This window comes from Ceratosolen solmsi, unplaced genomic scaffold (genome assembly GCF_000503995.2).
Source record: "Ceratosolen solmsi marchali unplaced genomic scaffold, CerSol_1.0 scaffold27, whole genome shotgun sequence".
NCBI classification, from domain to species: Eukaryota; Metazoa; Arthropoda; class Insecta; order Hymenoptera; family Agaonidae; genus Ceratosolen; species Ceratosolen solmsi.
In genome coordinates, this window is record NW_011948426.1 from 5672155 (window position 1) to 5697462 (window position 25308).

The 25308-nt window shown below is 22.5% G+C and overlaps 2 protein-coding genes across 2 annotated transcripts; one reads left to right on the top strand and one right to left on the bottom strand.

The window, feature by feature from the left end:
* The first annotated feature begins 4072 nt into the window (after window positions 1-4072).
* On the top strand, window positions 4073-10380 carry LOC105363246 (voltage-dependent anion-selective channel-like). Its single transcript, XM_011500885.1, has 5 exons — window positions 4073-4365; window positions 5493-5718; window positions 6253-6462; window positions 7689-8228; window positions 10305-10380. Exons 1-4 carry the CDS (start codon window positions 4213-4215, stop codon window positions 7952-7954), a joined length of 855 nt encoding a protein of 284 aa, XP_011499187.1. The 5' UTR covers window positions 4073-4212; the 3' UTR covers window positions 7955-8228; window positions 10305-10380.
* On the bottom strand, window positions 10211-22484 carry LOC105363357 (uncharacterized). The gene is made up of 4 exons (XM_011501024.1): window positions 22237-22484; window positions 11899-12156; window positions 10294-10546; window positions 10211-10228 (listed from the first exon to the last, which is right to left on the bottom strand). The coding sequence occupies exons 1-4, from the start codon at window positions 22482-22484 to the stop codon at window positions 10211-10213; spliced, it is 777 nt and encodes a 258-aa protein (XP_011499326.1).
* Between the last annotated feature and the right edge of the window lie 2824 nt (window positions 22485-25308).

Below are 25308 nucleotides of genomic sequence, written 5' to 3' on the forward strand. Positions count from 1 at the left end.
AGACCTCGTATTTTAAGACTTGTCAGCTCAGTATAATAATTCCAATATCATATTTGATTAATGCTCTAAGCGTAGACTCAATACCCTTTCTTGTATCATAATTAATGGAACACATTACTCTAAATTAATTTTTAAAAACTAATAACTAATTTGATTTAAAAACTTAATATTATCCTATTTGAGCTAAATGTATCACAAATGAATACTTTTAATCATATTATGAATTAATTAGTTTTATTTATTTGTTATTATTCACTTCTTCATTATTAAAATACAATCAAAAATACCAAGCAAATACAAAATGCAATTTCTTTACTTTTTTTTTTTTTTTGTAGTATAGTTTGAAGAAAATGTAAATATTTAAAACAACGATTTATTTATTATTAAAATATATATTATTTTAGTGCTGAGATAAGTATTGATTTTTAAATAAAATGTATTTTCACATTTACGTAGAAATACTCTAATTTACATCGCCTCTATTAATTTATAAAATTCTTTTCATATTATTATGTAAATCTACGATGATTGAGCCATTTCATTAAATCTAATTTTGCTATACGAATATAGACTAAGCTAATTAATTAAAAATTTTATTAAAGAAACAATAATACTATAAATTGATTTGAGATTAGAATTGTGAGTTTTATAAAATATTATAAGATTCATTAAGAATAGATGTTTTCAATCACTTAAAAATAATGTTCTTCCTATGTTTTACATATAAGTAAATGAATTTATAAAGGAAACATATCATTCCTAGAGATCAAAGTTACATTTATTTTATTAAAAAGATTCATACAGCTTAATTCAAAGATTATGCTATATTGTTCATTTTTTCAGAACAATAATAAAACTTTTATTTGACAACATATTAAAGTAAATGTTAAATCTTTGTTACATTTGTATAAATTGAATTACGCAATAATAATTCAATTATTTACTAAAAATATATCGAATGTAATTATTGTATATTCTTATAAAAACAAATGTAATAATAAAATCATTTTGTAATCAGATTTCGAGTTATATTTGTATTTTCATCTTATGCAATAAATAGAAGAATAAATGTTGGATTTTCTTTCGTATGATTGACTATATCTATCGAATGATCAACAAACACTTGTGCGTTTAAATTTTATCAAACTTATGCAATTGATTTACTAACCTTATATGATTATATATTATATATTAAAAATGTGTAATCTATTAATACTACAATTGAAAGTTTATGCAACTTGTTAACAGATATTTGTTTCTTCCGTTTTTATGTGCTATTGTGAAATGAAACCAAATTCAATATCTGTACAGATACATGAATAGATTTTTTATAATTGACTAAGAGACCAAGCATCCTAATTTAAAGAACTTAATGTTAAAAATATATATATGTACACATATATAAAGTATTGACGCTTTTTATTGGATTCATTTAAAATATGGAAAGTTTGAAAACATTTAAATTTAATTATTTTTAATTTTTGTATTTGCATAATGTATATAATATTACACTACGCATTGAAAAATAAATTCATATATTCATGAATATATGTGTACGTGCGTGCGCGCGCGCGCGCGTGTTTTTTGTCAGAATATAAGCTGTATTAATATACTGAACCATTTTAAATATAGAAATTATAATTTTAGAGCAAGTTTATCAATCAACAACGCAATTTATACAATAATTTGTTTTGATTTGATGCCAAGTAACTTAGCATTATATGTACATATATATATATATATATTTTTTTTTTCGATACAGATATATACGTATCTATTAAAGCTTATTGATTTATTTGAAATAAAAAAACGTGGTCATTAAATAAAATCGAATTTTTCCATTTTTCTTAGAGAAAATTATAAAAAATATTCTAAAATTACTACTTATTGATTTATATTAATAGCAGAATTTACTTTATGAATATATGCGCGAAAATATAGATATTGGCGTTTAATTATTAGAATTGGCTATATATTCTGAAGTTTTTAAATAAAAAAACAAAATAATTTGAATATAAAGAATACACGTTTGATATTGAAATTATAAGTTGTTTATGAAAGATAATAAGAAGTAGAGTGCGCAATTTTACTTATATTATAATTTATGATGTAATCATCTTAATAAAAAATATTTATATATTTAAATAATTGTAATTAATTTTATGCAAAAAGTTTTATTGTGTTTTTGTTTGCGTTAAAATATAATTTCCACGGCTTTATAATTTTTATTTATATAATTTTGCAATAAATTAATAAATTCAATTTTCAATATCTATTTTCAAGGCTAAATTCTATTGTTGCATTATACATAATAAATACAAAATATTCAAAATTTATATAATGAAAAATCCGTTACTATTCTATACTCAATTCAATACCGTAATAATAAAAACATTTTTATTATCTCAGATTAAAACTTTATCATATTATAAATGAAAATTTTAATTAAAAACTTTCATCATAAAATAATTAAAAATTGTAATTATAACTTAAATAAAAAATGTTCGTTTCTTTTTTTTTTAATATCTACATTATATTTATTTCATTTTTGCATTATTTTGTAACTGCGGTTTTTTGTTCATAATCTTTAAAAAATACAAATTTTAATTTTTTTTTCTAATAGATTATTATTTTATTACTACTATCTTTTACAGTATTATTGAAAATAACATTATATTCCTAGGGGCTGAAATAAACTTAATTTTATTAGTTATTCTATTCTTATGTAAAATTTTATTTCATATATTGATCAATATGTATCTTATTCGGAAAATATAATAGAAATTATGTATTATTGATAGATCTAATGTTTAATTTATAATTATGTTATGAGATACACCGTAAATAATTATCACATATTATTTTAAATATAATACTTAAACTATATTATAAGGAAAATAATGCAATAATGTCATCAAATTTTATCAAATCTTTTATAATTTGAAATATTTTTTTGTAAATTAAATCAGCATTAAATCATTATTATTATTCACGTTTGCCTTTCTAAAAACTTCATTCAAATGAAATGTAAAGCCAGTTTAAAAACTGTATGCATAAAAATAGAAGAGCTAAAACTTTCTTATGAAATTCAAATGCCGTAACTTGTGTACTGTCTACAAACAATTGTTATACTTGAGCTTTTAAATAATAATATTGCACGACCGTGTATAAAACATCTTAAATAAGCATAGAACTGTTATTCCGCTAACGAGATGAAATAAGCTGTTGGCACGGATTCATTGTCTCGTTCCGGTAACCGCAAATGAAAAATTAAGGTCATCATGAATCTTCAAGCATTCGCATATTCTCACCCAATCAAATAAATTAAAAATCACGTTGACAAAATTCCTTATTTGATCATAATGTAGTCGATTCAATTCTTTTATTTTAGGATTTTACTTTCATTTAAGAAGGCATAAAACAATGTATTGTGTGTAAATGTTAATAAAATTAAATTTTGCCAAAATCAAGTTCAATAATTGAAACTTTGATAAGGAGAAATCACTTATTTTTATTAAAACCTTTGTTTAAATAAACGTTTATAACGCAAATACAAATATTTTCAAGCTCATTACTGTCGCAACAGAAATCAACACGTGATATCATGATCTCATTAACGAAGGAATGTCAATATACAGTTACTAAATCACATTATGTAGAGTAAGTTGTTCATAATAAATAAATATTATAACTGATATATTTAATTAAATAGAAAGCAGTTGATAGGTATTTGAAAAATGTAATAATTAGACATTTCATCAAAGATAACATTCGTTTAAAATCCTTATTCAATTATTATTAATAATCTATTATTCATATTTTATTTTTTTTCTGTTAATAAAATTGAATTTACATATGTATTGAAGAAATATATGTGTAAATGAATTTTTACATATAGATAAAATTATAAAATAATAATTAATAATTTTATGACTTAACATTGTATTTAAAAACTCATGAGAGATAATGCGCGGTAAAAATGACTATTTATTTATTCAAGATTTGAATAGAGAGTAAAAAATCGCGTTGTATCCGCTTATATTTTCCAAGCTCATATTCGCTAGTGGTTTGTTTGACGTGTTGTGATAGACTTCAGGGCGCAGACGTGTAACGAAGGCACGCGCGCACGCGTGTGCGCATCTCAACGTTTTTTTTACTTTTTATATTTTTTAGCATCCCATTTTCCAGTTTTTGACCTCTACTCTGAAGAAGATGAGCGTGCCATCATTTGGTGACCTTGGTAAAAAGGCAAGAGATGTATTACGAACGGGTTATACCTACGATCGAGCTAAGGTCAAGTTCTCCAAGCCTTTTTTCGACATCGGCTTCGAGTGCGACACCTACGTCGACCTTAAGAGCTTTAAGGTACGGCACTGATCATTTTCTTTCCTTCTTTTTTTCTCGATCTGATCACGCACATATACTCAACTAAGTTACACAACTAATTTAACTTCTCAATTCAAGTATATACCTTCTTTTAAAGTATCTTAGAGCCCACTGATAATACTTTAAATTTGAATTCTTATGAAAAGGTAACATCATAGTTTTAACTATTTCAATAAATATTTATAATTATCATTAAAATATATAAACTATTATTATATACTGTTAAATAAATAGATTGTATACCGTTAATTTTCACAAAAATGAGATATATTCTACAAAACTTCTAATTCTAAAGTAAAGTTCCAAACATTTATGTATTATTAAAGTTGTTTTAAAAGATTTTTATGAATATATTATAAACGCTAAATTTAATGTAACAGTTCCTTTCGATGCTTAAAGGTAAAGTTTCTTTAAGATGAAAATATTTTTAAAAATATTCAAATTAAACTGAAATATTAAGGAAATATAGAGAAATATTCTAATTAAAACAAAATAATATTAATTATATTTCATGTTAATTTTGTAAAAAAATTAAATGAAATAATTTTACTTGCAAATTTAATTGTTACAGACGGTAGACAATTAAATGAATTTATAATAAGATTTCACACTGATACAATGTATAATGATTTTTATTACAAAATAAATTGAAATAATTTACAATTATCTTATAATATTATAATATAAAATTAAATCTAACAATGAGGGTTTTCTCTCTTTCATGCTTCCTGTCATTTTGTCCACTTAATTTTTTCTCGCTATTGTTATACCTTTACACTGTTTCTCATCTTAAATTTATTTAACCATTTATATGATTGTAAAAAATATTCTTATTCAATTAATATTAAATTAGAAATACCGTTTGTTTATTTATTCAAATACGCTGTCACGTAATTTGTAATTTCTTTTAGTAATTTCAGGATTTTATTTAAATGTAAATTATTTCATTAATTATATGTTCTCAAATTTTATATAAATTTATTTTATAAAAATTATCTTGCTATAAAATGAATTGGTATTAATTTTTTGCGAAGAGGTAATAAGGAATTTTTTAACTATAATTTCATGAAACCATAAGTTTATGATAAATTTTATTTTACTTTTAGTTAGGTATTTCTGGTTTAACAAACTATAACATCGAAAAGTATGGCAAATTCAATGTTAAGCTTTCGACCGATGGACCAGTCGTCATAGAATACAATTGCAATGGTATAATAAATGAAAATGTTGATATCGTTGCGGGATATTCAATTAATTTGATGGATTCCTTTCAATCCTGCAAACTTGCATCAAAATTTCATAATTCTCTTCTAAATACGACATTTTCGTTAAGTAAGTTCTTCCATTGATTTATCTCAGAATTCAATATATTTTATATATACTTAAAGAATAATTATGTAAATCTGACTTTCACATAATTAGTCGCATATTCATTTTTTTCTCCATATTTTTTGATTTTGATTTAATTGTATACAAAATTTCATATATTTTACATAATTAAATAACATCTATATGATTGACTGAATTGTTAATCAAATGAATTGAATTAATATTGAAAGCGTAACAAATGTTTTGAAAATTTCTTTATAAAGAAAAAATTCTTTATAAAATATATCATAAATCGAGTTTGAAAAATAAAATATATCTAATTTAAAATAAGAAATTTTGATATTCCAATTAGTTTTTTAAGTTTAAAATTCTCATTAGTTTTCATAAAAAAAGTAATAATTTATATATTTTAATTTATATATTATAACGATAAATATTTTTTATTTTGGAACAAAGTTTCGATAAAATCGAAGAACTTGTTTTATACTATTATAGAATTTTTTAATGCAAACACATTCTTATACTAAATTATTACAGCAAAGGATTTCGATAGGAACGTCGATTTGCTTGGTTCACTGGTTCTTAAGTCGAATAACTACTTAATCGGATATCAAAGTGGTTTCGATACCAATACGTCACAAATAACTAAAAACAATGCGGCTTTCGCTATAAACCAAAACAATTTGATCTTACACTTACGGTGCATTCAGATTCCTAAAGAGTTTGGTCTGTCCGCCTTCTACACAGGTTTATTTTTTACTTTTTTCCTTTTCAAATCCGTTTGAATAAAAAATAATATGTTTAATTAATTTAATTTTGTAAAAATTCTGCTTTAAAGTGTTTTTTTAAACACTTTTCTAGCAAAGCAAAAGAGCAAAGTGATCTTATACTTACAATCCCTTTATTACAATTGCAATAAATTTTCAACAAAGTTTCAAAATAATAGATTAAATTAAATTTTGTATAAGCAGCTTTTAATAGAACTAATCAAATTTTAATTTCAGTATAACGTAAAGAATTACTTATTGTTACTATTTAAATTTGAAAATATTGAATGATAACTTTTGCCTATAATTTTTATTATAATACATTATTTAACAACACAATATATAAATATTAAATATTAATAAATCCAATTTTAAAGATCTAAATATTTTTATAATCTTGATTACATATTTTATATTTATCTGATATAAATTCTAATATTAAAACATTTAGATTAGAGTTAGAATATATTCATAAAAATATATGTAGATCAAAATAATTATTAAATAATGCTTGAATGAATTTAATTTAATTAATTCAATAATGCTCAATTAATTTCATTAAACAAATATTTTTTACGCTTCAAATAAATAGTCAGTTTTTTTTATGTATTAAACAATACTAACTGAAGGAAGAGATATAGCTCTGGTGAATAGTGGTGAATTAATGAATATAATTTTACTTGATAATTTTATATATTATTCATTTATTTATTTCAACAAAAGTTTCTTCATCTCTAGAATGCCATTTAATAATTATAAAAGCAAATTGCTTTGAAAATTGTTTAGTAAATCATGATAATTCAAATTAAACGAAATTAAATATATAAATATGTTAAGACAATATCTCGTAAATATCATATAATTTTTTTCACATTAAAGTAATATACTAATATCAATTATATAATATTTTATAAATCAGTGCAGTCAATAGTATAAAAGTTTTGATTTTCTTATCCAACCCACTTAAAACTTATTATACATATACATATATACGTATTTGCAACTGTATAATATAAAATATTTTTATGCTATTTTTGCTTTATCAAAAATGCAAAAATTAAAAAATTAGCAATTACAAATTTTTCAACAAAATAATCTTTAATTTGTTCAACTTCTCTTATCGATGCCATAAATAATAAAGAAAAACCAAAATACAAATGCTGACCAAATCGTTTTTAATTATTTATAAATATATTTTTTATGCAGTAAATGACAAACTGAATATTGCGATGGACACAAAGATGGCGAGTAATGAAGAAAGAAGCTTGTGGTATCTTACAGCCGGCTTTTCCTACAAGCTAGTCGATGATTGTAAGCTGCAAATGAAGATTGACAAGAATCTGCAATTGGGCTCAAATATGTTGTTTCATTTAAAAGACAATTTACTGCTCACGATTGCTTGTAATCTTGACCTTGGCAATCCAAAGTCTGGCCAGCATAGAATTGGTCTCGGCCTCAATATCGGTCCTTAAATCCCCGTTTACTTTTTTATATATTCTACGTCTTTTGAATAAGAGTTTTTTTCGTGAATTGTAAAACTTTATGGGTGAGCTTTTATGCGTATTTACCCATCGTTTCTCGCACATCTCAATTATGTATATATACAATGGATATAAAATGGCAAGTAAAACAAGGGGCTTTTGGTTTTCTTAGAAGAGTGTGGCTGACTTATGATTGGTGGATACTACTAATATATAGCAGCACAAGAGTAATGCTCTAACCTTAACACTGGATGATTGTTAATAGGTTTAATTTTATTATCATTTATAAACATGTATTCTTTTATTCAATAGATAAATTCTTGTTAAATTATGAATTGTAACTGAAATAAGAATGTTTTATGAAAAACGAAAAATTACTTAGCTTATATTATTATTAATGTATTAAAAAAACTTTCTTTTTTTTTATCAGAATATATTTAATTGTAGAGTATTTTTTTTCCTTAAAAATATTGATAAATTCATTATAAGAAAAATACTTATTTGCGTTTGGAATAATCTATCTTAATTCAATATAGATTATCTAATAATAACAAATTTAAAAAGTATTACAAAAAGGAATTGGAAAAAAGTAACTTTTTGGAAAAACATGAATTTAATGTTAAAGAACTATTTAAGAGACAAGAAAATATACAATATACATTCTTCTTCGGTGACAATTTAAAATTATTCAATATGTTCTTGCAATCGTCTTAATTTAAAAAATACGTAAAAATTTTCAAAACTTCTATACCTTTAATAAATAAATTGAAGAGAATGTATCTCTCTCTCTCTCTCTTGTTAGTACATAATAATAAAGCATTATTGTATTACTTCAAAATTAAATGTAGGTAAACAAACATCTGGAATTGAATTTCTCTCAATATAATAATAAAATTAATTTTTATATTGTCATCACATATTTTCAAGCTTATTTGAACTTGTTAACCACAACGTTATTTCAAAATTTTCCAAATTTTCCAAATTTAATAACATTCATACAAATAAAACAATTATACTATAAGAATCATATAATAATTATATTTATAATATAAATTATAATTATTTTAAGCTCTTTAGAAATCGGACATATTTAAAAAATATATTACGAATGATTACTGTTAATATTCAAACAATTCATTAATATTATATTTGTTTATAAAATTTAATAATTTAAGCATATTTATTTAGAAATTTCATTACCGAGATGATAATTAATAAATAATGCAAATATTCACAAATTTTTATTTGCAATATCACTTAATCGTATTCGTTAAGAGTCCAAGACCATGTAAAATTTAAAGATTTATCATAAACTATTCATACCAGCAGAAATTTTTATTCAGGATTTTAAAAATCTAGTTGATTACATGTAAGCAATTTTTATATACTTTATAATAAATTTAGACGGAATAAATTTTTAATTGTTATTGATTGTTATTAAAATAATCAATATTAAGAGAAAAACTTATTACAAGATTGTTAAGAACATAATTACAAATAAATTAGATTTGCATAATATATTTGTTTATGTATAATTTCTACTCGTAAGTTGTTTTAATATATGTAGTATTTACAACAATTATCGAAGCATGAAATATATATATTATGGATTTTAAACAAGTCATATATTAATCTAATTTAAAAATTTGTGAAATAAAATCTTTAAGCATATCACAATTAAAATAGAAAAATAACGTAATTGTTTAAGTAATGTATACGTACTATCGAAGAAATCGAATTATTAACGATAATTATTATATTAACAGTATGTACAATAAATCCAGCTTACACATACTTCAATATAACTTAATATGGAATTTTAAAGGAATATTTAAGTTTTTTTTATTAACGATAACCCCTTATAAATTATGGAAGATAAATATATGGAAAAGCTAGTTCGATGCTGATACACATAATAAAATTTACAGAAACGAAACGACTAGTTTATATACGAAAATAATTATTAGGTGTGAGAAAATATTGAAATAATATACGTTAATATTATAATTACAATCATCTATATGCTAGATTTTCTGTATGTTGTTTTTTTTATATAAAAATGTATAATATATTTGAAATTGGCACGGATAATATTATGAAAATTTTGAGAATCTCTTACACAAGTCTTAATTTATACTTATCTTTCAATATTACCATTGGTTTGCTTTCGATTGAATTGTATATCGATGGATCTCTATAAAGGTAGCTTGCTAAGTCAAAAGTATATTCTTAGATATTAATGCGAAACTACATCTTCCAAGGGATCTAATAAGCTTATTATGGATACATTAGCATGCAATATTATCTTATTAATAGATTAAAAGTATTACCTTATGCCTAGGTACCGCTGGCATACTGCTGGTCCTGCCACGCTGCCTTGGCTGAAGCGGCAACCTCGAGGTCGACGCACTGGCGGCACTAGGGGCAGCTGGACTAGTAGGACTTGGTCCCCCAGAACTAGTACCGGGACTGAGATGTTGGGATGTCGTTGATGTGGCGCCTGGACTAAAAGCTGGGGTGCGCGTCGGACTCCGAGGCGATGGCGACAAATGACCCCAAGGGCCAGCCTCCGCTTGTAAAAACCTATGAACGGCGAGAGAGTTTAGTCTTGCGTATTTTTAATATTTCTTACGCTCACTAATTAACCTACGAATGAAGAACTATTACCTTTAAATTGCATCCATTTTATATATATGACAGACGTTAGAAGTTATTAAGTAGACAACTAAAATCTTAATACACATCTACATATATTCTTCTATATTGAATAATTTAATATGCAATTTAATATTCAATTCACAAAAATTAAACATACATAAATATCATATTGTCAATGGATTTACATCAAAGGTAAAATTCTTTTTATAATTATTTCAAACGAATTTCTAAGAAACTGATTATACTCATGTATATTTACCAATATGAATCATTCAATTTTTTAAATTATTACTTTAATATTTCTCTCTTTATATTATAAATTGTTGATCAATTAAAAAATTACAATTCAATAAGTAACAAACAGCTATGCTGAGAAGGAGTAACTTTATTTTGCAATTTTTTTTTTTGTATATTCTTTTATGTTTGCTTAAGTATATCATTTAATATTAATAAAAACAAACCATGATAATTATAATTTTCATCGTCGATTTTATTCAATAAAATAATTTTAATAGATTTAATAGGAATTTTTATAGTACTTAATAATATAACCATATCATGATGAATCTACTAATCTATAATATTCCCATAGAATTAAAGTTTTTTTTTTATATATAATAAAAATGAAATTAACATATGATATAAAAGTCTGTTTTAACAATTGTAAACCAATTTAAAATGACGTTATTTCAAATAAATATAAAAAATAGATACTTTCGAAAATAATTATGCATTATTATTTATTCATTATAGTTGTGGAATTCTTCTTTTAAATGAATATTTAGACATATATTTTATAGTATATAACATTGCGAAAAACAAGATTGATTCATAAATAATAATTTATTTTTCCAATAAATAATATCTTAATAATAAGAATTATTATAAATAACATTTGAATATTTTTGAATAAAAATATGTGTACGTTATCTAAATATATTATAAGATATTTAAATAAATATTTATAAATTCTTATACAATACTATACATTTTGAAAATTAATATTTTATCGAAGTATACCTAGCTTTTATAATATAAATTTCCAATATCATTTCCAATAATAAACTTTTTTTAAATGACAAACTGCATTGTCATTTAATTAATTAATTAGAATCTTATATATTTATATCTCTATTAATGTTATTATTATTATTATTATATATATATATATATATATATATATATATATTCCTGTGAATAATATTCATCATGAATCTTTTTTCTTACTTGTTATAAGAATCAAAGAAATTCGAATTTAACAGTAAAAAAAGAGAAACCTGTGAAGGTCGGGAGTTGGTCGGGCAACAGCAATACTTGAGCTGCGTCTTCTCGAGGGTGCCGGTAATTTTGGTCCTTCTAGTCCACCTGCACCACTGAAATTCGGATTCTCCGAGTAAGCCATCGCATGCAATCGTACTTCCACTTCGCTACTACGCCGCTGAAATGCTCGCTTCACCCAACGTTGCTTGTTGTTACTGGCACTGATATTATTATTATTATTACCAAAACTTTCCAGTCCAGAATAAACACCCTTTCTGAAATACAATATTTCAGGTAGCTCGGTAATATTTCCTGCTCGTCATTATTTTAGCATTTACTGCATGACTACATTAGGCTATTTATCATGCACTAAATTCACGATAGAACAAAAAGTGATCGACTTTATGCTGTATGTGCGTCTTCAAGAATTAGAATTTTTATAAGATATAAAATTAGTATGAAGTAAATAAATATTAAATGGCAAATTCATATTATTGTTTAATATTACAGGTTGCAAGAGAATTATTTAATAAAAGTATTCCTATTAAAAGAAGAAAAATTTTAACTTACTTTTAAATGCTAATAATTACTATGTTAAAATTGTTTAAAATTTACCAACATTCATAAATATTATATAACTATATTAATAAGAATTTTTATTCAACAACATTTCATACATTTTAAATAATCAATTTTCATATTTTTTTTCTTTTTCCTTTTAAATTCTGATTAATTCAACGTTTTATGTGACCACCCTTGCGCATTAATTAATCATAATATTTTATAAATAATTTAATATAATTATTGTTTTTAGTATTGCAATATATGATTAAAATATGTATATTTAAAATACATAATCTTCCTTTTTCGTTTGAATGATGAAATATTTGAAAATACAATTATTGCTTAATTTATATAATCAATTTTTTTTAGAAACTCAATCGCACTGTTTGTAATACTAATCACTGAATTTTCTTACAATATAATATATATGTGCAATTTAACCAAAAGAACTGAAATATTATATCTTACACATACGAAAATAAAATTCTTAAAGAATATATAATAAATAATTATATTGCTGGAAGGAAAAATTGAATTGGCTAGAATCGTACATAAAATCATTTATGGTAGCATAGATTCCATCATTTTTTATTTAAAGTAAAAAGAAACATGAATATAATATATGGTTTGTTATAACTGTAGTTTTTTTAAATAAAAATTTAACTTAGAAACTAACGTGTCTATTAATTTTTCTATTAAAATTTTATTAAAAATAAAGCAAAATATAATTATTAATATTACATAAAATCTTAAACAACAAATGATTTTTTTAATTGTAATTTTAATTATAATATCTTTTTGAAATATTCACTTATTCAAAATTTTTTCTTATTTTCAACTATAGAAGTAAGAAAAGAAAAGTTATTATTTTACGATAACTTATTATCTATTTAAATAATATAAATATTTATATAATTATTATTTAGCAGATTTAAAAGTTTTTTAATGTTATTAAATTAAAAATTATACGATTTTATAATCAAATATCTAAAATTCAATTTTATTATTCAACTTTTATATACGTTTAACAAAATTATATATAATTTCATAATCGCTTTAAATAAAATGTACAAATGACAGAGATAAAAATGGACTATAAAAGATAAAGTTTCAAAATTTAAATTTAACTATTCATTATTTCAAATATAAATTTAATTTTAAATAAATTTGAAAGGTTTCACAAGTTGTACTAAATTTTGAGCTTTATGAGTATAAAAGAAATTTAATAGTTAATCAAATTTGATTTTAATTTATGCAAATTTTATTGATTTTTATAATGAAAAATTTATTATATTAAACTTTTAAAAAATGATACAGCATAAAAGAAAAATGAATTTTTAAAAATATTTTATCCCAATCAAGATAAAAATAAAACTGATTAAAATAAAAATAAATTAATTAATAATTAATTATAATGTATGTCCTTTTTTCTAATTAAGAAATAATTAATCGAACTCTAAATATAAAATTTAAAATTCCAGAATATTAAATTTAAATACGTTGTTAATATGTGTATATATTAAAGAAGATTAATTGTAGAAGTTTAAATTAATTTTAGTAATATATATGATATTTGGATATAGAAAATCATTTATATAAAATTAAAAGATATTTAATTAATAAACTTTACTTAACTCTATTAAAAATTATAAATTTATCCACAAAGTTATATATAACAAAAAACTATGTGATGGGAATATCAGAGCGAGTAATAATATCATTAAGGCTAAGCTTTTAGTAAATAATAATTAAAAATTTGTAAAAGAGTAAATAATTTAGAGTTTAAAGTGATAGTTAGTTAGGATTTACAAATACACTTTTTTTATTACAATATTAATATTAAATCGTCTAAGACAATTAATTTACATTTTTTCTAAGAAAACTTGTTAATTGTGTAAACGAGATTAATATTTATTTTTCATTAACCAAACAAATTGTATAGAAATAAAATTCTCTATAACAAATAAATTTATTAAAAAATATTTATTTTAAATTTTAATTTTCAATTTCTTAAAAAATAATATTGTTAATATTAACTTTATTAATTTGTTACTTTTATTTATTATAAAAATTTTAAAATACGATTCAATTTTAAATCATTCGATTTGTTTCTAATCAATATTTATTTATGCGTAAGAATTACCATTCTCCCTTATAATATCCTTTAATATTATTGCAAAACAAATATTTTAATTATTGTATATAAAAGATTATAATACGAGAGATTATTAAGATTTATCTTTGTAAAATTAACTTTAAATATAATTATATTTTTTAATATTCTTTGCTTTATTTAAAAAGTGAATACATAACAGTTGATAGTCAATACATAATAGTTCTTAACTGTAAAATGGGAATTAGAATTATGATTTTATCACAATCATATCATTTTTTATTTAACTGTAAAGAATTATATATCAACCTTATTATTAGTATTACTTCTTTGTTATTAGTAACATTAATAGTCTCTAGAAAAATCTAACTATCGAAATAATATGTATGCTCTTTGAAAAAGTACTTAAACAAATATAAGTTATTTATGAGAGGGTTATTTTAATCTAAATTTATAATCTCAAGTTATAAGAAGAGCTGAATTTTTAAAATCCAAAATATTATAGACTCAGTATCATATGCGAATATTTCAAATTCAAAAATCTTTAAATATGAAAATAGAAACCGAAAAATATTAGAATTTCTATAAAATATAAAAAATTTTAATTGTGACGCTTATCTAAAACAGGATTGTTTGAATTTTAAATCCATAATATTTTATATAAAATTTAATACAATTATTTATTTAAATTCCTTAACACTTTATTTTATTTTAATAGAAGTATGGATATAAAATATATCAATCTACTTAAATATTAAAATATTTCTATTGAATCATAATCGAATACTTAAACTTTAATTCACAATTTTATTATCCTAAATTGCGCATTTAATTAAGTATTATTCAGCATAAATATATGTATTAAAAATACAATTTACTAGTTCTTCATATATACTGACGTTTATTTCCTAATTAAGAAATTAATCTTAAAATAGTATATAAATAATTAAATGAAAGGAATTTATTTCATTATATAGTATATAATATTAATCTTTCTTTTATTAAAGCTTCACCTCTTTAATCATGAATAAAAGAGATTCTAGATCACAGCTCTATAAGTGCGCAAAAGTCAATCGCAAATAAATACTCTTGATATATATATATATATATATATCACGCGCACGCGTGAAAAATAATATATTCTGTGTCTCATGCCGCCGTTTCACTCTCAGCTTTAAGTACTCAACGCATGAAATACGTTCAGACTTTAAGCACCACTCGTCTCTAGCGCATTGCCGTCGTTTCTTCTTGTCGTTTAATTCATCTACACCGGGTGCTTAATTTTTCTATCATCTTTTATTTATTTTCAAATACGGCGTACAATTGATTTCTTTACTATCCTTAAATTGATTTTATACGGAATATGATTAGGTGACATTAAATAATATATTCAGATATTTCTATTTTCTTAAACATATATAATAATATTATTAAATTAAAAATTTGAATATAAAACATTTAAACATACAAGCAACTACATAGTTTTATTTGATTTTATAGTGATGTAAAATGGTAATCATCAAATTATATTGTGAAAGAAATATATTTTATGTTTTTCTAAAATTTGAGTTATTTTCCTTAGTTTATTTAAAAATTTTAATAATAAATATAATTAGCATAGTGCATAATACAATAATAAGTATTAAAATTAAATTTTCCTATGTAATAAACGAATTTCAAATTTGTAAATTTCTAGTATCTAATATCCAACATACCTATAAATAAAAAATATTATATTTTTTTTAATCAAAGAATATTTATTAAATTCCATCTAGTAAATGCAAAATATTATTCTTACTTTAAATTGTATTTCGATCATTTACATATTGATTGTTCGTGAAAAAATAAATAATTAAAAATATACAAGTTTCTGAAATTTTAACTATTATCTGAGAGCAAAAATTGTTTGACATAAAAGGTATATCGTTTGAATTGTAATTGTAAAATAATTCATTGTCTTAAACGGAATTATTTTTATTCAATAATCACTTTCACTACAATACTTAGTTATTTAACAATATTATCACAATAATTGGATATCGATAAATACATTAGAACAAAAAATATATAAATTGTATTGGTCTTCTTATCTTATATTATGAACATGAATTAAATAATATTATTCTATATAATTTTTATGTATAATTTTACGTTTAATTATATAAATTATAATTATCAATTATTTCAAAAGTATATATTAATTAAGGAAATTCTTATTATCTTTCATTATCATAACACCGAGCAAAAGTACATAAATACATAAATAACAAGAGATTTTGTCTGTAAGCATAATTGCATTTACAAGTCGATACATTTTGTAGTTATACTACATAAAAAAGAAATATTAAAAGTATAATGTAATTAAATAATCATTTTTAATATTTTAAAGGTAAAAATTCAAACATACATACACTTAGAGTAGTCTTCGCGACACCGAGCAACTGAAACGAATACACGCGATATCTATTGAGGCGGAAAATTCATCAATTCATCTTGCGAATTCGTCGTGCGCTCTTATTTTGGCGAGCAGACACTTGTGCAAGTTCACTACACGTTCTTATGCATAACGTAACAGAAAAACGCACGATTCGTCCTTTGTTGTAGATATATATATATATATATATATATATATATATATATACAGTGATATTTTCTATCACTCGCTCTGTTTAACTTGTGCCAAAGGCAAAATTGAGTTATCTACAATAAAGGATATATATAATTATATATATATATATATATATATATATATACTGAGAGGGGGGAGAGACATACAGATACAGATAGTTAGACAATAAGACGAAAGAAAAGAGAATTATATCCAAGTTTGTTATTGGAAAGAGGAGGGAGTATTCTTTCGTCCCAGATTTAAAAGGGTAAAATTGTATGTGCAACGTGGTATTAACATAAATCAATTCGCGCATTGAATTGTCTTCTGATTAAAAGTATGGAATGTGAAGTAAAAGTTATAAATTTCTAGTTGTACTGATTCCGTTAAATTACAAAGAAATGATGTTTTCATTATTTTACACTATGAAATTCCAATTATCTCATTACAATAAAAAATTTTATAATTATTTTATATTTTAAAGCATTTATTAAATTTTTGAAATTAAGACATTAAATTAAATTATAATATAATATTATAAATCCATAGTATTCAAACAAAATTGCTAATTACAATATTTATATATTAAAGTAAATGTAGATTGCAGTAAACATATAAGTTTTTATAAATTTTGAATAACTATTGTTCATAAATCAACATTGATTTATTAATAAAATGTTAAAATATAAATTCAGAACATTTTTAATACTTATTGGAAAGTTGTGATAAACTGAATGAATATTATTGTTTTAACATTATTGTTGATGGTAATATTGTCATAAAAAAGTAGACGTGTAAATAGTTTGAAATATTTTTTGCATTTTTTATTTAATATAATCCCATATGAAACAGTTTACAAAGTAAATGTAATATTGTAAACAAATTATAAATCTGTACCTTATTAAAAATATAAATATATAATTGTTATTATCGTATTTAATAAAATAAAAATTATATATGTTAATATAATAAATATACTTATTTAGAATAGTTTTAACGTATATTGGAAAAAAAGATATAAACATAAACAAATATTTATATATATAGATATAGATTATATCTATAAATCTGAAATGAAATACGTGTATTATTTGTAGCTCTTTTGTATTTTGATAATTAGTTATTAATTTATTTTATCATTATCTCTTTATTTTGAAATATTGAACGTAGGATGAAATATTAAAGTGACAAAAAAGAGGTTAATTACATAGAAAAAGATATTGTAAATAAAGCATATAAGAGTTAATATTTGAATCAAAAGAAAAATATATCTTCTATAATAAGTTTTTTCACTTCTAGTTTGCATTGCTATATAATCAAATTATAATATTAAATTATCTATCTTGTAAATCTTTGAACTTTATATAAAGAATTTAAAGTTAAATATTATATGAGTACAATCTGCGAAGTAATCATAGGGATTTTCTTACTTAAGTAACTCCCGTTTCTATATACAGTTTCCTTTAAAATTTTAAATTTTTACACCAAAATCTTCTCTATTATGTGTTTTATTTACACGGAATACAGTTTTCAATTACATTATCTACTACGAGAGATATTTTACGTATTTTTAGGTATTTTTATTTTCTCAAAATTTTTCTATTTCTAATAAAACATATTTTTTATAAAAAGACACGGATTACAGTTTAGAAAATTGTTTATTATAGGTATTTTTATATGCATATATAAGCAAAAATATAAATATTATATTACAAGAAGTTTTACACATTTTTAAGTAAAAAATTTTAGATTCCTTTAATACATTAAAAATTAATAAATTATTTAAAACTCGTGTTTTTACCTACTTAAACCAAATTTTGATAGATTTACATAATTAAAATAAAATTTTTTTAATCAAGGATAAGATTATCAGTATTAAAACTCAAATTAAATTATAATTAATAGGCACAAAATACAAACAAAATAATATTTTTAAAAATAATATTCTTTTTCAGTATATATTTATAATTTTGAAATATTAAATATCGTAAAGCATGACAATAGTATTTGAAACATAAATATTTTAATTATACTTATACACTTTTAGCTTTCTAATTTAGCTTTAATAATAACTGCTATATTTATGTGTAATTTAATTTTATTTGATTAACATATAAATTATTTATTATTTTATAATTAAAATTATTTTAAATCCTAGTTTTAAATTTTTAAAATAATTAACACTTATACTATCTTTAACAATAATACGAAAGATGAAAATTTCGAATTATAAATAGCATTATGTCATATAGACAAATACGTGGTATTAGGATGGATTGCACAACTTATTTTACTTTATAAAAAATACGATGCAAAAAAAAATAAGAGGGAATTGTACACAAATAAAATACAATCTATTACAACAATAATTCTGAATAAATGTAATCAAAAACAAATAAAGGAGACGGATTAGTCGTTAACTCATATGACTCATGAATACGATAACTATTCAATCATCAACGTTACTGCCACACCATCACCATCAACCAAAATTTTTAATAAGTAGTTAGTGTGGAGAGAAGTTCAACAATTATCAAACAATGCTCAACCGAGCCTGAGAAATTTCGAATTCAGTAATGTTGAAGGAAGAATGCCCCGAAGCACTACAAACACTTACCACGCCTATTGTAAGATTTAGCAAGAAGAATCTATAAAGAAATCGTAAAAACTCATACATGGTAAAGTTCTATCAATACATGCAGTATATCTATATATACAGATCATATTTTGTCGTGACACATACACGTATGCATACATACAAACACACATACAAATATATATATATATATATATATATATATATATATGCAAACATGGATGTAATACGTATAATAATATGTATAAACTCAAATAATTTAAGTCAACCTTATCGCGACATTAGTAGAATATAATATACCATATATAATTCAAATAAATATAAATTTTTTTATTAAAAGTCTTCGTTATCAAAGTGGAAAATAATATTTTATTTAATAGTTTACAATTGATAAAAGTTGTCTGTGAAAAGTATAAAAGAAAGAAAATATTTTATACGATTTAAAATACACGATATAAAAAAAAGATTCAAAAGAGTACACTATGAGTGATTGCATATTAATAAAATTATAATAATACATTTTTTCTAATATTATCATACACTTATTTCAAATATTTGTATGATTATTAATTATTTGTATGTAATTGAATGGTATACTCGATGCGATATGATTTGAATTTGAATTAATACGATCTTCTTTAAAATTTATTTTCAATTATATTCATTTCTTTATATATCAAATTAAATTCAACTTATTTAACAAAGATAAAAACAAATATTTTAATTATCTAATCCATTGAACATCCTAAATTGTACTTATAACAAACTAATTATACTCGTAAAGGGTATTTAGATATACTTAACAGTAAAATAAAATAATACTTAATATGTATTTTATGTAAATAAAACTTAATATAATATCTATTATCAGTTAGAAAATTAAGAATTCTATGAGAAACTGATGATTTTTTTTCCTATTTTAATAGTTAAGAGATGTAAGAATATTTATCGACAATTGAATAAATATTTTTTGCAAAATACTGTTTACATATATTAGCAGCCTATCAATATTATAACAGGATATTAATAACTACAATAACTTAAAAAATTAAAAAATGTTCAGATAACGAAACTAATGGTAATGAACTGTCTTTAAAATATTTTTTGAAGTTACAATTTTCAATATTGCTATTCTACTAAAATCAAAAAATCAAACTTAAAAAACTAAAAAAATCAAACTTAAAGAAATCAAAAAATCAAAAAATATTCTTATATTACATTTCATTCAATTACATTCCTAAACAATCTTGAATTAAATAAATTGTCAGTAAGCTTAACACATACGAAAACTGTCATTTTTAAAAACAGAATTTGATTATATTGAATCATATCGATATTCTTCGTAAAAGTGAGAAAATGAAAATTGTTATTAAATTTGATGAAATGTTCTTCATAATTTTAATTATAAAAATAAATTTTTAATCTCTTTAATAATTGCTAAATAGACATATATTATTATAATACGAACTATGTTTTATGAACTATGATTTTTATGTATGATTCGTCGGATTTTTAATAAATATATTATAATGAATGCCAAAATTGTAATAGCATTTTATCGGCCTCATTTATAATATAATTAAATAAATACTATGAGTATTTTATTATTCTTTCAGCTACTGTGCATCTTTTTATATGAATTTTTGTTTATAAATTAAATTGTTATATATTAAAAGATACAATAATTAGTTTATAGCTAGTCTATTAAATCAGCCACGATTTAATTTGATATAAAACGATTTATATTTCTTAAGAACTTTAAAATAACATACTTTTTGTCTATATTTATATACAATCTATTACTTAATACTTTGATATTTACATTTGATTTTCATTGAACTAAAGAGAATTACAAGGGAAAATGCAGATTAATATAAAATTCTCTAGTAATCGAGATATAAAACACTACAATTAAACATTTTATGTGAAAAAATATTTTTAAAACCAGAAAACAATATAATTTGTTTACACAAAATATAAGTATTAAAAGTATACAATATAATATATTCGTTACAATTTTTAGGTTATTTAAGTGTTAGTCATTCTGAAATCTAAGTTTAAAATATTAGTAACAAAATTATTTTGTTCTATAGTTCTGATGCAATTCTATTTATATATACATATTTAAATATTTATATTCTATGTTTTAATAACCATTCAAAATATAAAACAGTATTGATTATCCATTTTTATTTTGAAACTGTTTATTATACAATTTGAAAATCTTTCAAACAAAATTCTTTTCGCTACATTTCTGTTTTCAGAAAATTTCAAAACTTGATTACTAACATACCTGAATATTTAATTATATTTTTGACAAATGCTTATTGGTTAAAAAAACAAAAGTATCCAAAACCATTTTTTTTTAATGTAACAAAGAATTTTATAAAATTAAAATATTATCGTTAACATGTTACAAGCATAAATATAAATGTTGAAGCATACGGTAATAAAGGCAAATAACAATATCTTACCTGGGTATCAACTTGTCCTCAAGCATGCTAGGTAAATCATCAACGTCCTCATTGAGAACAGCGAAAAAATCCTGAAACTTATCGGGAAAATTACTCGGCGGACACGTAGATCCGCTGCTCGAAGGCATAATCGGTGACTTTTCCGGCTGTTGAATGCCGGCTGATCTAACAGCAGCGGTAGCAGCAGCAGCTGGTGCATTACTATGATCATGACTATTATGCCAGGATACCGTCGACATCGTCGCCATCGTCATAAACTTACAGCTCTAATGGTCAATTAGTGCCCATTTAATCATATCCCTTTTAGATTCTTCGTTTTCAATATACTTTTATTCCTTCACTCCTTATATGTTTCGTTTTATAAGCATACCCGAATCTGTAAAATACACAAGATTTTTATTTCAATTAAATTTCAGCCATTAAATAAGAAAGACTTACATATGAATTTTATCTCTTTTCTTTTTAAATAAAATTTCGTCGATTAAATTAAATTAAATTTATAAATTAATGATAATTTTCTATTAAAAATTTTTAAAATCCAAATTTATTATCTTATTTTAAATTATTGTACATATTATACGAAATTAAATGGCAATAACAACTATAAATTAATTTATAACCAAATTAATATATCCATTTACAGAAAAGATGTCTTCTGGCATATAATTTCACTATACATTCGCTATAAAAAATTGATTACTCATATTTTAAAAAAAAAAAACTTTAATTAATTAGATTCATTGTTAATGCATGGCCCATTATTTTATAAAAATATATTAAATTGAAGTATTGTGTAGAGTATCTGAAAGTCTTATATTAGTATTTATTGTTTGATATTTCTTTAATTCTTTTTGTAATAATTTGAGATAATATTAGAGGCTTTTGTTTAAAAATACTTAAATAAAAATAAATTGAGGATACTCTAACAATTATATCAGTTTACTTATATATTCAATAAGTGTTTAAATCTTTCTTTAAAAGAAATTTATTATGAAATTAAATTGATATTTAAATAAATAATTTTTAATGAGATTGTAACCATAATCTTTTTCATTGAAAAAAAAAACTACTAATGCTACAGTTCTGTTAATTATATTATTTCAAAAGCATTACATATCACAATATTGTAAATTACATTGTTGATGACGATATTAATATTACAAATGATATAAGTATTACTTTGTTACATTTTCTTTACTTAAATGTAAATGTAAAATTTGTCATTTTATGTTGTTTAAGCATATTCACAAGCATAATTATATATATATAGAAACGCGCATATATGCCTAATATAGAAGACTAATTGATTAGTAATATACGTGTCGCGTAACTCCATTAAAAGAATCCAATGTTGCACTCAGAAATCAGTTCTCATCTAAGTAAAAATTTTAAGACGAAATACTAATAAATATATTTTAATAATCATTGATAGGAAAATGCAATTATAATCAGGCCTTCTACACTTTCTCGATCAAATTTAATCGCTTATTGACAATTCCACTTAACTTCATTGATACTGTGATATTTACACGAAATTATTTTATTATTCTTTACCGTTACAGTAACTATTATCTTATTATATGCTTTTGAAGTATATGTAATATGTAAAGATATATTGTAACAGAGAATATAGAAATGTCTTTACTACTTTCTGCATTATTAATAATAATATCTAGTTCTACTTCATGATTCTATATTAATGACTAATATAAATAATTAATTTTCAAACCTATGCGCTATTAATAAAAATATGTATTTTTTATTCTTTTTTTTTTAAGAATAACATAAAATAAATTATATTAGGATATATTTATTGGCCATTATATTAAGCATAAAATAAAATGACTGTAATAAGATTCAAAACATATATCTTAATTACAAATCTACAACATAATCTTACAAATATCTTAACCTAATTATAAATATATTTTATTAAATTATATTATATAATAAATATATTAAAGTTACGATTTTTCTATAAAAAGTTATTATTTATTTATTTGAATATTACTGTTTCATTAGGCTCTTTCTATCTCTATAATTAGTTATAATAATTATTAAAGGTCATTAATCGTTTAATATTTGTTAATCAATCTATTATTGTAAATATTTTGGTCGGTATATAATATATAAATAATGCATTTACATTTATTCAAACAAAAGTATCATAAAATAAATTAATATTGTTAAAATATAACATAAAATTATCAGCATTTTAAAGAAACCCGTTATTACTTTAGCTATTGCGTGAAAAAGAAGTTGGGTTGGTTCCAATGAGAGCATTAATCGTTAAAGCATTATAATTTAACAAAGTACGTTATATTATGTTTGTTTTCATAATGAAAAAAGAAGATAAATAATATTTATTATCAGTACATCCGGCGAATGAATGAATTTGTCTTGCAGTAGAAATTTTAGTTTTGAGAACTTTAACGCATTTTCTCAGCAGAACAATTAACAGTACCATTGAAAAAGCCTTAATTATATTTCCCTTTTTATAAAGGAGCATGATTAACGGAATTCTGTCCATATTGGGCATAAGCCTTGCTTTTCAAAAAACCGTCTGATCCATGAAACACACAGACGCACGTAACTATACGTAAACGCGAATTATTTACCAGATGCACAGCTTGCATGCCTCGTGTTAAAAGTGTTGAGTCCGCGTGACAAATTTCCTCTCTCCCGCTCCAACTCCCTTTCCCTGTCACCCCCAGGATTTCTAATAGTTGGCCGATGTCGAAAGGTAAAGACGCAGGGCTCGCGTTAAGCTCGTACGAATTGGAACTCTGCTGAGAATGAAGAAGCAGACAATAGAAACACGGCCGACGAGCGCCTGGAGGCAACCTGAAGCTCTACCAATGTTGAGAGCTTGATGAAAACTGCTGGCATGGCTCGTAAGCCACAATTCACGAGCGTCATTGGCCTATCTCTGTCTCTTCCTCGGCTTCCCTCCCACTACGGTATCGCGACGCGCGCAACCCCCGAGGAAAACTGCGGCTGAACTCTCATTAGACCTTCTCGGACTCCTAAAAGAAGTGCATTTAACGGTCTTCAATTTCTTCTTGAAAGCTA

What these genes read in the sequence shown, in the direction of transcription:
- LOC105363246 (XM_011500885.1), top strand. Translation starts at nt 4,213, where the DNA reads ATGAGCGTGCCATCATTTGGTGACCTTGGTAAAAAGGCAAGAGATGTA. An exon ending in TCGACCTTAAGAGCTTTAAG is followed by an intron (nt 4,366 to 5,492) that starts GTACGGCACTGA and finishes TTTTACTTTTAG; the next exon opens with TTAGGTATTTCTGGTTTAAC. An exon ending in TCTGTCCGCCTTCTACACAG is followed by an intron (nt 6,463 to 7,688) that starts GTTTATTTTTTA and finishes TTTTTTATGCAG; the next exon opens with TAAATGACAAACTGAATATT.
- LOC105363357 (XM_011501024.1), bottom strand. Translation starts at nt 22,484, where the DNA reads ATGGCGACGATGTCGACGGTATCCTGGCATAATAGTCATGATCATAGT. An exon ending in GAGGACAAGTTGATACCCAG is followed by an intron (nt 12,157 to 22,236) that starts GTAAGATATTGT and finishes ATTGTATTTCAG; the next exon opens with AAAGGGTGTTTATTCTGGAC. An exon ending in CCAACTCCCGACCTTCACAG is followed by an intron (nt 10,547 to 11,898) that starts GTTTCTCTTTTT and finishes CGCCGTTCATAG; the next exon opens with GTTTTTACAAGCGGAGGCTG.